The sequence below is a fragment of the Colius striatus genome, chromosome 25, assembly GCF_028858725.1.
Source record: "Colius striatus isolate bColStr4 chromosome 25, bColStr4.1.hap1, whole genome shotgun sequence".
Lineage (NCBI taxonomy): Eukaryota > Metazoa > Chordata > Aves > Coliiformes > Coliidae > Colius > Colius striatus.
In genome coordinates, this window is record NC_084783.1 from 575,999 (window position 1) to 592,010 (window position 16,012).

The 16,012-nt window shown below is 47.2% G+C and overlaps 1 protein-coding gene across 3 annotated transcripts in view; it reads left to right on the top strand.

Annotated features, from left to right (window-relative positions):
- RFX2 (regulatory factor X2) overlaps positions 1–16,012 on the top strand; it is a 41,757-nt gene that overhangs the window by 13,090 nt on the left and 12,655 nt on the right. For 2 of the 3 annotated variants that reach the window (XM_062015231.1, XM_062015232.1), the window contains exons 1-4: positions 8,437–8,575; positions 8,882–8,971; positions 9,865–9,944; positions 11,168–11,432. In XM_062015231.1, the coding sequence (XP_061871215.1) occupies positions 8,462–8,575; positions 8,882–8,971; positions 9,865–9,944; positions 11,168–11,432 (549 nt within the window). In that variant the 5' untranslated portion in view covers positions 8,437–8,461. Of the gene's footprint in view, positions 1–7,206; positions 7,320–8,436; positions 8,576–8,881; positions 8,972–9,864; positions 9,945–11,167; positions 11,433–16,012 lie in introns of those variants that run through there. The other variant, XM_062015233.1, reaches the window with a different exon arrangement.

The following is a 16,012-nucleotide window of genomic DNA, read 5'->3' on the forward strand; positions in this document are numbered from 1 at the left end:
TTTATGTTTGTGGCTTGTTCTGCTTAACTTTTCTGAGTACCACAGAGCTTGTGAATGGTGCTGTATAAATAAATACTGATATACCAGACTGTCTTGGCAGTGGTTACTCCTGCATTTGCTCTTCACAGCACAGGCATGGTGGAATCAACTGCCCCACATCTACATGAAATGGTGCAGCAAGGTCCCACCTAACACTGTCAAAAGGCTGGCTAGCCTTAAGTCCATTGAAGGATTATCTAGTCTGAACAAGTAAAAAGTGAAGGCTGAGGAACACACAGGTTTGTCCTAGAAAGGAACCTTTAAAATGCTTTTGTGCCAGTTTTTGCCTGGCACACCATTGAATCACAGCCCTGGGAAGACCTTACAGTGCACCTATTAAAAATAGGGGGAAATTATTAGGTTGAGCCCAGAACTTGTGCTTGCTTTCACCAGATACCACCAGTGCATGTGTTGTAGCCAGTATCTGAAAGGCCTGGACATGGAGCACAAGGTAGTGTGTGACTCTCATCCTTCCAGATGTGAAAGCTTGCTCACTGCTCAGTAAACAGCAACAAGTTTTCCCTTAGGTAGTTCATTTTGCCATCATTGTAGCAAAACTTTTCAAGTCAAGTACAAACTAGTTCATAGGGAAGAAACAAGGAGTTTCAAGCACTTGCTGCCAGGGTTGTGCTTGGCTAAAAAATCTGGAAGCTGTTGGAATTTGTCTTAAAAGCAAAGAGCTGGGACTGGTGCAGGTGAGCCTGTGGGAGACTGAGGGTGAAATGCAGCACAGCACTAACAGGCTGGATGCTGGCCCCTGCATTTCTGAGTGCCAGAAGGGACGTGTGCAGGTCTGAAGGAATCCAGTCCTGGCTTTTGACACTTGGAGAGTGTTTGTATCATTAACCTAGAAAGAAAACAGGACAGATTTTTCTACTAGAGGGAGGTTTCAACGTTTCTTTGCCCATGTTCAGGTCTGAGCACCACAGGCTGCTGCCAGCAACATTAAACCTTCACAGCTTCTACTATGGAGCCTCAGCTGGCTCTTAAGGAAACTCCAGATCACAGGGCCAGCATGGATACATTCCTTGCTCTCTTCTGCCTGGCTGAAAAGTTACTTTTAAAGAAACAGCAAAGATCAGTGAACTGCTGTTACACAACAATTACGTGTGGGACTGGGTGGGTGTCTATTACTTGACTTGGTTCCATGAGGTCTAATTAAAGACTGAGTGTATATTTGTATTTTGGTGTATTATTAACTATTGCTAATAAAAGCCATTTCCAAATTTGTCTTTTTCCATGAGGACAAGGTTTCAGCTACACTGCCTGCTGTCCTTGAAAAGCATATTTTGGGTTTATCTGTGTTTCCAGGTAACTAGAGCTCTTAGACAAACAGCATTTGCTTCTGGTCTAAATTAATTTAACCTAATCAGTGGAAGGCTCTGGTGCCTTCTCTGTTTATAACATTTTGAAGCAATATAATAAGCAAGCTCTCCAGAATCAGCTCATTAGCTAGTTCCTTGTTGTATTTGTTCTTCCACCTTCCCATCCCTCTACTTACCACTGGGTAGTAAAGGGCTAAAGGTTACACCACGTGCTTGAGGACACACTTTAGATGATCTGGCTCAAGTGCCACCTTATTTTAGTCTGGAAGAGCTCACTTTTGGCTACAATGGGGATGAGGGTATGTCCACAGTGCTCAGAGTACAGAGATGGCCCAAAGTTCTCCCCATCTGCTGGAAGGAGATGCTGGTTGAGGAGGGGTTGGTTGTGAAATGTGAGTGTGCTGCTCCATGTGAATGGTACCCGAGGACATGTTGCATCTTGCAGCAGCCCAAGCTCTGTAGGGTGGCTTGGTGTAATGTGGCTGCAGGCATTATGGGATGGCCTTGGAATGGGATGAGGAGTTTTGGTGCTGTGGTCAGGGTTTTGATGAACCCTGTCCAGTCTTAAGCTGTTTCCTGGCCCCCTCTGAAAGCCAGAATAGCAACCTCTTCTTCCAGGGCTTTTAGAGTAGTTCCAAACTGAGGAAATACTGTAACTCTCCTAAATGAAGCTAGTCTCATAGAATCACAGAATGGTAGGGGTTGGAAAGGACCTTTAGAGATCATCTAGTCCAACCCACCTGCTAATTGTACAACATTTTGGCCAAGGATTACATTCAGGTGCTAAACAGCCAGATTTGCACCCACTGCTAACAGCTGTGTTGGGAGCTTGGTTTTTCCAAAGAAGGTGCAAAGGTGGGGGTCATACTTGGCCCTTGGTCTCATTTCAGAGCTCGTGTTGGCCATCTTCAAGTGCCTGCTCATGTGCTTCTCTGGCTTCTGAGCTTTATGGACAATGGGACAAAGGACTACTTGCTGATGGGAATTCCAAGGGAACACTTGATGTTTCTTGGAGGTAAAGGAGGCACATGGAGGCAGAAAGCACGGGGGGGCTGAGATGAGTGTTTGCCTTTGTTCTGCTCTAAGGTGGTATGATTCACTTGATCCTTTCTTCATTCACATCAAATAAATAGCTACTTCTTCCCAAGAACAAAGCCCTTCCCTGGTGTGCTCTGGTTAAAACACAGCCAACACCTGTCAGGGCAAAGGATTGAGAGACGAAGCCAGTGGATGAAATGGAAAATGTTTAAGGGGGTTTTTCTTTAGTAAAATAAACGTGGCATAGAATGTGGTGCCTAAAGCTGATGGATGAAGTGCATCTGCCAGAAGAGAAAGTCAAAACCTGCTGCTCCCTGCATTTATTTCATTATTTCAGTCACTTTGGAGCGTGCTGAAGATGCTCAGCAGTGAAGCTATTCAATGCACACACCATACTTTCTCTGTAGTTGGGAGAAACAACACTTGAAGCTGATATCAAATGAGATAGTGAAAGAACATTTGTGTTTCTTCTGAATTGGGTTATTGCTGTTCTGGTTTTCCTATTTATCTAAGCTCCAAGCCAGCTAAACCTGAATGGAAGCTTTGGAAACCAAATAGCTCTTTCTGTGTAAACCTTCCCTTCAAAGTATGCAAAAAATGCACCAAAAAAAAAGGAAAGCAAGAAGGCAAAGCCTTGGGTCTGGGTTTGGATCCCAGCAGCTCACTGTTAGGGATGAGAAACAACTCATTATTTATGAAAGTAAACTACCACCTTCCTATGTTTCCAGTAAAACACCAAGTATCAGGGATTTCTATTAACAGTTCAGAGCTGTATCCTGAAGCTGAGGAAGTTGAAATAAGGTCAAAAAATGGCCAAGTGAGCTTGGAAAAGCAAATGAAATCGTTGATGGTTTGTTTTATCTTCAGGTGAGCAAATGATCTGCTGGAGCAGGAATGGGTTTAGTGTTTTGAATGCAACACTTAGTGTGATTGTTCTGGATGAGCAGAAGGTGTTCACTGAGTGCTGGTACAGTGTAGCCAATATCTTTTACATTTTCACCTTCATAAAAGAAATATCTGTGAAGACAGGACTTAAATACCCCACACAAGAGTCAGACTCTGCCAGTTCCACCCTTGATTTGACATCTGGAAGCTGTCAGGGATGGCTGCTGGTGCTCAGCTACCTGTGTGCTTGTGTGTCCCACAGAGTGAGGACCAGAGCACCGAAGAAACATGAAGCAACTTCTCCCCGTGGGCAGACTCCCTGCTCTGGCTCTGAGCAGCAGCAGTTATTAGATGTTTGAGGTCTCAGCATTTAGCTCTGAAACCTTTGCTTTGTTTTGGTGGAGTGTTTGAGTGTTCAGGAGCTGATTGTTTAGATTAAAACATTCTGTGTAAAAATACTTGCAGTTCCTCCTGCTCTCCTGGACAGCAGAGGCTCAGGGACACCCTTCTCACTGCTGGGGGTCCTTGCAGCAGCCCCCTCCTTTCCCAAGCTCTCCTGGGGAGCTTAGGGACCTGTGCAGAGGCTGCTGCTTTCCCTCCTCAGCACCCCAAGGCAAGGAGAAAGCTGATATTCCTCTGCTGTCCCTTCCTTTTCTCCCCCCTCTTGCTGCAAATTTAAATGTGGCAAATATTTTGAAGTGCTGCGCTTATCTGTGTTTTCCCAGCGTTTTGGAGCTGGTTTAGGCAGGAGAGATTAACAAAGGCAAGGCTATTTACATGAAGGCAACGTGGCTTATGAATGAGACAGTGACAACTGGAGTTTTTATCAACCCTCAAGGCTTGTGATATTACTACTTGTCTTTCTCAAATGCATTCAGACTTTGACAGCTCCTGAGACCAGTGCTCAAAAAACACCTTACCTGGGGGGTGTTGTGGCTTTTTTAGGAGTGGGAAAATTGAAGCAGGGAGAAGGGGAAGGTCCCGTTCAAGGTCACGGAGCAAGCTGGTGGCAGACCCAGAAATAGCACCCAGAAGTTATTAGGTTTTTTCTGTATTTCCTTTCCTGTCACTGCTGTTTGCTTGGATACCAGAGAGCTTGGTGTAAACACAGCGTTTCCAGAGGCAGCGGCCGCTTTCTCTGCCTGATTCATTCAGTGATGATGCAACCTGGAATCCAGATTTCTGCAATGCCTTCCACAGTTGTGATGCTGCATGTGACATCACTGGCTGCATTGAGCAACCAGACTTTTAAACTTGTCTCTACCTGAAATGCCAGTGTCTTGAGTAAGGCCCTTCTCAGCCTGTGCATGGTCAGGTCCTGTCTGCTCTTTCCCTGGTGCCTAATAACCGACTTGCTTTTTGCTCTTAGCCCACTAAAGAGCCCCAAAGCTGAGAAAATCAACTGTGAATGCTGATCCTCTCTGTGAGCTATCAGTAGCTTTGTTGACTACTAATTAACTTCTCAGTTTGTGCAAGCTACCCAGTGCCAGGGGGGCTGCCAAGCTGTCAGGCTTTCACCAGCTGTCCAGAAGCCACGAGACACCTTTTAATAGCTTCTGTCGGTCACTTCTGCAGCTAGAGAGCTACAGCCTTCTCCCCCAGCCAGGAGTGGGAAGCAGGCATGGCTGGGACGAACCTCTCTTTCTCAGACCAGATCTAAGAGGAAGGCAGCAAATCTCAGCTCTTTGGGGAAGAGCAGGGCTCACTTTTGAGCTGCTATTGGGGATCATGACACCATAAAACTTCCTCCCCTGTGGGAGCTGAAAAGACGAGACCAAAGAAGACCAGTGAAGTTCTTTCATGGACATTTGCTTCAGGGCTGTGGCAGAACTGACAGAGCTGCACAAGCAGACAGCCAAGCTCCAGCAGCTCATGAAGGAGCTCCAAGGTTGTTCCTTACTTTGTATGCACAGCTTTGAAGAAGAGGGAAGAGCAAGACTTTGGATGCCACATTTCTTCTCCTCCTCGAAAGCTGGTGCTTTATCCATCCTCTGGAGCTCTGGCTCACTTGGTAGCTGTGCTCCCAGGACAACAGCAAAGCTTTGCAGCACCTTGCCATGGTTTCTCAGAGCACAGGAACTCTGTTGACATTGTCAACTTCTCATCAGTACCAATTAACACCAGCAGATGAGGCACACGTTATCTGTCTCTGGTTCTCAGGAAGCACACGATGGCTTTAGTGGGAAATGAATTCTTCTTTCTCCAGGATGTTTCACTGATAAACAACATAATAAGAAGAAGTTTTGTCCATGTGCCTTTGTAGTCCAGTACTTCTGTGTCTGCCCACCTTGTCTGGAAGTACCAGATGCAGATTGCATTGGAGTCTTTGTGTCTGGCTTGGTTGTCATCATCAACAGAGCCTGTGTTTCGTAACAGTTCTGACAATCATGTTGATGATTTATTTGGGCAGCAGACAGTTTGTCTTCCACCCTTTCTGCCTCTTTTGGGCATTGAGTGAAAGCAGAAGACAGAGTTTATCAGCAGAGATGAGTAGGTTGTAATTATGATCTAGTATCTATAAGTGTCCTTCTCTGATTATAACTACACTTGAAAAGAGACCTTTCCATGGACCTGAAATGCCAAGATCTGACCCTACCACAAGAATTAATCTCATTTCCATGATGCCACAAGTGCTGTTGCAACTGGTGTCTTCTGACAAAGAAGTTTTGGCTAAAAACTGTGCAAAGGCCATGATGGGGAGAGGCAGCTGCTGCCCTTCTATAGTGGAGCCTCAGGGAATGGGGTTGGGCAGAGCTGAGGGCCATGAAGGGACACAAATGCTGATAAAAAGTGATTTAATTCCTCTGCCTTGTCTCTGGCTTCTTAAACTACTGTGGTAGCTGTATTTGGAGCAGTGACTATGTGAGGGTCTGTGTTAGCTCTTTTCTCTTGGATGCAAGAAGGGGGATGTGAAAGAGAAAATGACTTGCAAACTGTGGGGTTCCAGGGAAGCTGGGAGAGTAATTGTTGTCATTTGCTAATGGGTAGCATGGGAATATGAGGTCAGCAAGGACTGGAAAAACAAACTTAAAACCCTGTTTTGTCAAGAAGCGCAATATTTGGAGTGAGTTTCAGTGGCTGAAAGAGAATAAACTGGTAACTTCTATCACCTCACCTCCCCCTTGCACTTCCTTGTACCACAAAGAGCCAGCAAAGGAACAGGGTCTGGTGGCCTTCACTTTCTCTTTCTCCCTTTTGCCTCGTAACTTGTGCGAAGTTGAGGAAAAAGTTCAAATACTGAATGGGGAAGAGAAATAAAACAGGGCTGCAGCATGGGAGCAGGACTGGAGGAGGTCCTGCTCCAGCATGGCAGCAGCACATGCCTCTGTTTCGGGACCTTGGTGAGGCTGCTGAGATTTTTGGGCAGGGACACAGATGGAGGGTGTTTCCCTGAGAGGGTGACTTTATGGTGAATCACTGTTCCTCTGATAGTCCTGTTTGACTATTGGTTGTGATTATAAACCCAATTGACCACCTCACCTTCCAAATGAAAGCATTTGGTAAGCTCCAGGCTCGTGCTTAGGTGGGATTTTGGGGTTTTCTCTCAGTAGTTACACACAGCAAGGCCGAGGGGAGGAAAAAACCCTTTCAAACATATGCTGTTACTCTTCCAGACCTGAAGTTACCCTCACTATGACACAAGCATTTTCCAATGCTACTTTTTGGTTATATTTAGAAGTGCATTTTCTGTTCCTTTCCTCTCCTTCTGTGGAACAATTGTGCAACTTTCTTTTTTTCTTAATATAATACTGCATTAAAATTAGCTCCAAGACTAAAGAGAGAGCTGTGTGTAGGAAGGTCGCTGCCTTCCTTCCTCACCCTTCCCCTGCGTCTTCCACTGGGATTTTCGTTCCTTGGGTGTTTTGCTGCAGTGTGTAGCTGTGTGTTCTCTTGCTGATCTCCCCTCTGCTCTTCCCAGCAGTGAGCATGCAGAGTTCAGAGGCCGGGTCAGACTCAGCAGCTTCTGTGGCACTTCACCCTTCTGCATCAGCCCAAGCTCCGGTAGTGCAGCCAGTGCCGGCGTCGCAGCAGGTAACGTATGCACGGCTGGGGATGTGTTTCCATGGAGAACAGACTTGTTTTACTGGCAGATGTATTTTAATCCAGCGTTTTTCTATGAAGGAGAGGACTGTTAATGAGCTTGTGGAGGTAGCTGGGAGAGCCTGTTGCTGGACTTGGTGTTCCAGGCCATGGATGTTTCACGTTGTTAGCCGTATGAACATGCAGGATTCAAACACGGGCTTTACATTTTAACTTAGCTACCCAAGAAGGTCACTCGGGTCAGTTTGGTGTTTGCTTCAGTGTAGTTTCCTGTTGTCACTATTTGATGTGTCAATATAAGCAGGAGAAAACAAAACAGTCCTTAAAGGCAGCTCTGCAGATCAGGTATCGAGCTCAAGGTAGAAGAGGTGGGGGAGTGCCTGTGCAGGGTGGAGAAGCCATGTGCTGGTGTCTTCCTTTGGCACGTGGATCCTGACATTTTACATTGTTCATATACATGAACATGATGCACTTGGGGAGTCTCCTGATAGGAATGAAATGATATCTCCAGCTGATGAATGAAAATGGCCCAGTGCAAAATGGGAAGGGTTAAGTAAAACTGGTTCCTTTTCATGCCTTTTGGGGAACTATCAAAAGAAGTTTCTGTCGCAGGAAGCTGGAGGGATAAGAGGATGGGTGGGTGTAACTTAGCTACACCCTTCTCCAGCTCCCAAGAGAGCAGAAGTAGCTGCCATTGGATGCTGATGAAAAGGAGCAATTGTAGGAATTGGTAGGAGCATTCAGTTCACCAGGAGACAGGGACATTCAGAGCATGTGGCTTGCTGCATGCTTGGCCATCTCCCTGTCCTCTCTCAGCCTTCCCATCTTCCATCTCTCGGGGTGATGCTCTTTGCTCCTCTTGTAACCATGTGGATGGCACTGTCACTGCTGACAAGCCTTGCAGGGACCATCAGGCATTAGTGTGGTTTGACTGTGACAACTCTTAAAGAAGATTAAAAAAGCCCATCAGCTTTGGATTATGACATTAGCTGCCCAGCCCTTGCCAGTGCTGGCATCATGACACAGAGTATCGAGTGGAACTCCATGGATTAAGGAAGACCCAGTGGCAGGCTGCTGAAGAGGAACATCTAGAGCCTTCCCTTCTCACCAGGAGGACAAAGAAAATAGTAGGAATGAACTATTGGCAGCGTGACTGGTGTGAGGCTGAAGCCTTTGGTGGTGCTGATCACTGGTCTGCCTTCCGGTGTGAGCAGAGGCTGTTTGAGCAGGATGGCTTCATCTTACAGGTTGGGGATGATTCATGTTTTTGGGTTGGATGGTAGTGGGAGCAACCAGACAGGCAGTGACAAACTACACAAGCAGCTGAGCTGGGCAGCTGTGCCACAGGAGATGTGTCATTTGGTAAAAGTAATGACAGAAAATGGGTAAAAAGCAGGAGAGAGGAAAGGATCTTGCTGAGACTTTGGTGGAGGTGGCATTGCCACGGCCTGACTTGAAAACAAGGCTTTATACTGTGTCCATTGTGCACTGCTTACAGCCTCCAAGCTTTCCATGGAAAGAGAATGCCTAACTGCCGTATCTTCTTCTTTCAGAGGGTTTTGGTCCAAGCAGCAGGCTCCGCTCCCAAAGGAGCGCAGATGCAGCAAATCTCTGTGCCCAGAGTTCAGCAGGTTCCACAACAGGTAAATATCTCTGGGGTGAGACACCACACAGGGACCCCCATGTCTCAGCTAACGTTGGGAACTGTGTCAGGTGGCTGCTTAGGGAAATCCCTGCTCTCATCTAAAGAGTTGTATCCGATTAGAGAACTGGAGAGCACTGCGAGAGCAGCTTTTTCCATCTCTCTTAGACTGATGGCAAAAGAAACTCTCAAGACATTTGAAGTACAGAAGAGATCTTCACTGTAGCAATTGTCCTTCATATATTTGAAGGTTTAATGAGAGTTTTATATTGCCATGTGCAAGCAGCCCTCCTTTGTCAAGGTGTTTTTAATCACACAGCTAAATGGACTGACGGTGTGTGGCTCCACTCAAAGGGGAGGTGACACACAGCCCTGCCAGTGTTTTTATTTACCTGAACTTTGCCTTTTGCAGTCCTTGTTTCCTAAGAAACCAGGCACATGTGGTGCTGCTTCCTGTGGACACTGACTCTGACTCTCTTGCCTTTTTTCCTCTAGCAATTTTTTACTTGGTTGCTCAGTTTCAGGAAACAAAAACCTTGTCAGAGGGCAACTGCATCCCTCCCAGCTCACTAAAACCCAGGGCTGGGGTGCAGATGGACACTGTCAGCCTCCTCTGAAGGCTGCAGCATGATCTCACCGTTATTAGGCAGTGGAGGACAGCCCTGAGAGCGTGCAGAGGAAACCCAGCTCCATTGTTTCCACTGCTCATGGAGCAGTGGGATTTGGGATTCCTGAGGGGGGGGGGGTGTTTGCTTGGGGTTTATTTTTATTTGAAAAAGAAAGTCTAAATGTTAAGGTGTGGTTGGAAGTCGTTTAAGGATGTAATAGGCAATTTTTCCTGCTGTTCTGAGGCAGTAACACATCCATAACTCGAGTTTATGCTGCTTGTTTCAGGTGCAATCCGTGCAGCACGTATATCCATCTCAGGTCCAGTATGTGGAAGGAGGAGAAGCTGTTTATACCAATGGAACCATGTAAGAGTCTCTTGTAGGCTGTATGTCATCATTTCAGTTGGGATACAGTTCATTTCCTCCCTGTGTTTTGGATTTAGTGTGAGAACAACATTGATAGCACACTCATGTTTTAATTGTTGCTAAGTGGCACTTACCTTAAGTGAAAGACTTCTCAGTTTCTCATGCTCTGCTAGTGAGGAGGGGCACAAGGAGCTGGGAGGGAGCATGGCCAGGAGAGCAGGCCCTAACTAGCAAAGGGCTACTCCATGCCACAGGAGTCATGCCCAGGCTGGGGCAGTTGGCTGCTCAGGTTTGCATCAGAGTGATGAGCAATTGCATTGGGCAGCACTTGTCCTTTCTTGGGGTTTAGTCCTCTTTTAGTTAACACTTGCATTACTGTTTTATTGGTCTTGTTACTACTATCTTTGATTGTAGTGATTACACTGTTCTTATCCCAACCCTCAAGTTTTACTTGTTTTCCATTCTCCTCTCCATCCCCCTGGGAGAGGGGGGAGGGACCAAGTGTCTGTGTGGGGCTTAGTTGCTGTCTGGGGTCAAACCATGACACTGGAGCAGAGCCCTTTCCCCCTCCCAGCTGGGTTGAGCCCTTCAGTCCTCCCAGGCTGCTCCTTCCAACCTGGTGCTTCTGCTGGTGCTGCCTGGTAAAAGGAAGAAGAGGAGGAACAACTGTGTGTACGTGGGGGTGGTTTCAGGCAGACCCCAGCCATGGAGGAGGTGCTGTCCTCATGGAGAGGGTCTTTTGCTCCAGGGATTCCTCCTACATAAAAGGGTCTGGTCTTTTCCTTTGCCCAGCTCCTTGTGTGGTGAGGTGAGGTGAGGTGAGGTGAGATGTGAGGTGAGGTGAGGGGGCTTTAGGAATCAGACCATAACTGCTGGAGGAAGAAGCGGTTTTGGTAAGGTTTCCTCTTCCTCCTGTCTTGCTGTGCCTCCAGCTCTGGGCCTGATGCCCTGCTGCCCTCTGGGATGCTCTCAGCCTTCTGCACCAAGGTTACCTGCAATGGCTGCAGAGCAGCTCCCGGGCTCTCTGCTCTCACTGTGGCTCTGGGCCTTTGCTCCAAGGCTCCTCCTGTCAGGAATGACTTTTACAGCACAGGCTTCCATTTCAAGGGAGCAACCGCCCCCAGAACCGAGTCTTTTTGTGCAAGGGTGGCCCAGATTTCAGAAAGCCTCGTCCCTGAGGTTAACTCCCCAAGCTCCTCCTGACCCTGTCCTTCCTTCCACAGACGAGCTGCCTACTCCTACAACCCCGAAGCTCAGATTTACGCCCCCAGCAGCGCCGCGTCCTATTTCGAAGCGCAGGGAGGTGGAGCTCAGGTGACTACAGCGGCATCCTCTCCTCCAGCCATTCCCTCTCACAACATGGTGGGCATCACCATGGACATTGGGGGAAGTCCGATCCTCTCCGGCTCGGGAGCCTATCTCATTCATGGGGGGATGGAAAACACTAGACATTCTCTGTCACATACTTCACGCTCCTCTCCAGCAACGGTATGTAGCCCTGCAGATGTTGCAGCTCAAGGGCCAGGAATTAATCCAAGGGAACTGAAAAGCCTTCAGAAAATGAAACTTGCTGTCATTAGCACTGTGTATCTGTCTGTATAACGTGCCATGCAAATGCAAGGGACGGAATAGACACTGGTGTACTGGATATGTTCTCCAGCAGGCGTTTGGGATGGCTGTTGCTGGTGGGCAGAGGCTTGTCGAGCTTCCCAAGGGGATCATTGCAACTATGCCACGTGCAGATAAGAGAAAAGTCATGGAAGTGTTGGGTTTCCTTTCCTCTGAGCAAAATCTTTGAGTTTCTCAATTCAAAAGAATTGTCTGTATTTACTTTTCCTCAGAAGTATGACACCTGAACACAGGGCTTGGCTCAACCCAGATGAACAAGTACACAAATGTAACCTTAATTATGAAGGGACCTGAAAAATCCATTATCATAATTAGCCCACCCTAATGCATGTCAAGCTGATCGTGCCAAATGCAGTGACTGAACAGCCTTTGTGTGTATCTCCTACACCATTGTGTATTCTGTCCATGCCATATATTACAGTAAATGTACTGCAGGGGTAATGCTGGTAAAACAGAATTGGTTTGAAGCTCTAATTATTTTTTAATCATGTCCCTCTAACTGTCAGTGCAGGAGTCAGGTTGTTAGTAGCACAGCTGAACAGCTCTGTGGCATTTGGAGGGGGGAATACGACTGTTATTAACCCAAAGCAGCCTTTCTGCAGCTAGAAGTTACCAGGGCTTCTCTCTGAGAGTCCAGCAGCCCTAAGCAGCAGCTGCTCAGGTGGGTCCATTTTCTGGGCCACTGCTCACCCTCCTTTCCAGACTGATCATGTGTTTATGTATGTAAACATCATTACAAGCATGGAATGGTGTGTGGGGCCAGCCTTAAAGTGTGAACAGCAGCACCCAGGGAGGAAAGCAAGAGCCATTTCCTCCTGAGTGCTCTTGAAAATCTGGCTGCTTAGCTTGGACTTTCTTTTCCCACAGAGATTTAGAACACACACTTCATGTGTTCTTTGAATCTTTGTCTCCTGAAAGGTTGCCTTTGTTCCTGGGGTAAATGTGCTCTGCCTTAGGTAGAAGTAGGGGAAAAGTCTTTAGCTTTGGGTGGATGAGAAAATGACAGATGCATCTGGATTAGCTGGGGTTTGATCCTTGGGCAAGGATTGTGTGTGTGTTTGATCCTTATGCAAGGATTGTGTGTGTGTGTGTGTTCATGGTTACATTCTAGCCTTGGACCATCCTCTGTTTTTTGCTCAGGCTTGTTGTTTTGAAGGAGGTAGCTGCTGATCTTGTCACCTGTGTGGGACTGCATCTCACAACACAACATTCCTCTTGGGTTTGGGGTTTATTTCTTTAATTTCCATGGTGATGGCACAATGTAAAAAGCCTGAAGAGGACATGTATTGATAGAAATGGCCCATGGACAGATGCTGTTTGCAGAGATAAAGCTGACTGGTAAAAAAATGAATGTAGGAAGTTAGCTTTCTGAAAATGCATCTGCAATTGGTTCACTCTGTTGCATGGAGGAATGAACTTTCTGAAGCTTTCTGGTTTAACACAAAATGTCTGTGGCTTAAGAGGGTGAAATAGTGCTTGAATGAGACTATAAGGATATGTCTGTGGCTTTCAGTTCTTCCTGCACAGACCAGAGTCAGACAGGGACAGAGCAGAGCCACAATAACTGCTTTGAATCACATCAGAATGGGTGGACAGACAGTGGAAGGCTGTGTGAGCAATGTGAGGGCTTGGTAAGCTGAGAGGCAGCTGCAAGGAATGGATAAGAGAGAAGGCTTGGAGGGTGTTGAGCTCTGAGACTTCAAAATCAGGGGGCACAGGAACGTGTCCAGGTGGGGTTGGAAACCTCCCGAGAGGAGCCTCCAGACCCTCCCTGAGCACCAAAGGAGCTTCTCCTTGTGTTTCAGTGGAACTTCTTGTGTTCCAGCTTGTGCCTGTTACCTCTTGTCCTGTCAGTGGCCACCACAGAAAACATCTGTGTCAGCAGAGCACTATTAATCTTCATTTCAATTCAATTATACCAAGAGAGGAAATCCTTGAGACTTCCTCTAAGTGAGTCCTCAGAGCTCCTCACCTTTGTGCAGGGCTGCTTGTGAGGCTTTCCCTGCAGATGCATGGTGTCTGTTTGGGTGGGACACTTACCAAAAGGCCAAGCAGCGATTCTGTGCTTGCCCAAGAGTTGTTTCTCAACTGGCACCTCACTGCTCTCTGCTCAGAGGAAGGAAATGGTGTCTCCCTCCATCACTGACTCATTTCCTGAAGGCTGCATCAGCAATCAGCCTTTGGTTCCTCACTGTTTGCTAGGCTGTGTTCTCAAACACCCCCACTGACACGTAGTCTTCTGCATCTGACCCTCTTTTGAATTCAGTGATAACTTCTTGAGCAGTGCCACAGTGGTGGCACTTCTGTTTGGAGAGCAAAGGACAAGTGCTGGGGGTGCTTGGACAGGGTGGCAGGTTCAGAAGGGGATTCAGCACAGACTGTGTCTTTGGTTGGTGAATGTCACTTCAGGAGTCAGATCTGGCTTGTTCTGTTCTCCCACCTTTCTGACAGAGCTTGGCTTTGTAAATGGCTGGGTTTATCTCAATTTTTATCTTCATCATGCCATGAGTCAGTGCAAGCTGGAGTACAGGGAGCTAGCTGGTCTGTGAAGGAGGCCTTTGACAGATCTCTGTGCAGATGCTTCCTGCCTGCAGATGAATGTACAACCATGAATGTCAAGTGAGGACAGATGCTAGAGATAGCTGCTGGCTGCAGGTTTGACTGCCTGAATATGTGCTGTCTTGTCCTTCCTGCACTTAGAGATCACAGGTAATGGGTTTGAGAACATCTCAGCTTGTGCTTCTGCCATGTGAGAGGTTAGAGGTGGTTTGGTTTGGTTTTAAAAAGCTTGTGCTCAGGGGCACCAGAGCTGTGGGATCAGCAGCCATCTGCCAGAGGCTGCCAAGGGAGCCCCAGGAGCAGAACAGAGAAGACAAGAAGGGTCCAGGAGAAGGGCCAGGCACAAGGCAGCAGCCATGGCTGGGCTGAGTGGAGAGCAGGAGCTAGAGAAAGGGAAGCAACAGGGCTCTTCATGGGCCAGGCTGCCTTACCATGGCTCTGCTTGCAGAAGCTCTGACATCAGTGGACATGAGCATCAAGATGTTCCAGCCTGTCTTGGTGGGAAGAAGCTCTCTTAGTTGAAACCTGTCTTCTTCCTTCAGAGTCCCTTTGCAGTTCTCTTCAGTAGCAAAGAGCTCTGACCCATTCCAGCTTATCCATCCTGTGTGTCAGCCTTCTGCCTCTGCTTTATTGAGTTGCCATTAAGGGGTTTTTTTGCCAGAAGTTAAGAAATAACCCTAACCAAAGTCACTGCTTCCAGTTTTCCTGGAAAGGTCTGGGTAAAATGCACCTTCTCTGTACCAAATCTCCTTTGCTCTGCCTCAGCCCATCTGTCACATTGTGTTTTTGCTCTAGGCATGAAGGGGAAAGGAGAAGGAAAATTGCTTCTCTTTTCTGCCTGGGCAATGCATCCAGTGGCAGATCAAAAGCCCCTGTGTCTCTGTCCTTCCCCTCCCAGGCATTCTGGCTGTGGTGTTTAGTTTGCATGCTGTGCAATAACATCTCTGCAGCTTCATCCCATCAGGACTGTGCCTCATCTGTTTGCCTCTGTTTGTTTCCACGAGCCTGTTGGTGTAGGGCATTCATCATTCAAATATTAATAAAGAAATAATAATCCTGGCTGTTGCTAACTATCTGATTTCCTTTCTCTCTCTGTTTTGTTTCCCCTCTGTTTTTCCTCTGTGCACATTTCCTTTAGCTTGAAATGGCGATTGAAAACCTACACAAACATGAAGGGATTACATCACACAAAAGCAGTTTGCTCAACAGCCATGTAAGTTACAACCAGCATTTACAACCTTCTCCCTGCTTTGGTAGCAGCATTATTTTCTAGCTGTTTGGTGTATTCAACAACCATTCCAAGCAGCCTGTGGTTCTGCTGGGTTGCCCCAAAAACAGCCCGTTCCCACCAAAGAAGAATCCTCCAGACCCAAGTGCTATGATGTTCATGTTTGTTTCTGAGATGCTCTGGGTTCTGTTAACTGCCTCTGCCCTGTGGTTATTGATTTCATCTGCCTTGCAATGGAAATTGCTGGCAATTACATAAACACACTTGAGTGTTCTCTTCATTGGGATTGAAAGGTGGCTGGAAGATCACTTGCAGTTCTCCAGCAATAACTTGGCATGAATCATGACAGATATCACCTAGACAGTGTGTACCAAGAGCCTGCTCCTGTGAGTGCTTTATTGCCTCTTTCTGTGCCTCCAGAACACTGTTACAATGCTCTGCTAAATCCACTTGCCAGGCCTCTCCTCGCTGTGCCAACAACTGCCCTGCTTTGTGTGAAGTTCCCCCTGTTCTGCTGGGCCTCCTGCACCCTGCTTTGTGGCCCCCATGCCGTAGTGCTGAACGGTGAGCACATGCTCCCGTGACATCTCAAGTCCTGCTCAAGTCTCTGGGCTTGCCTTGACTTGGTTGTGTTTTGGATCAGGCTGAGGCA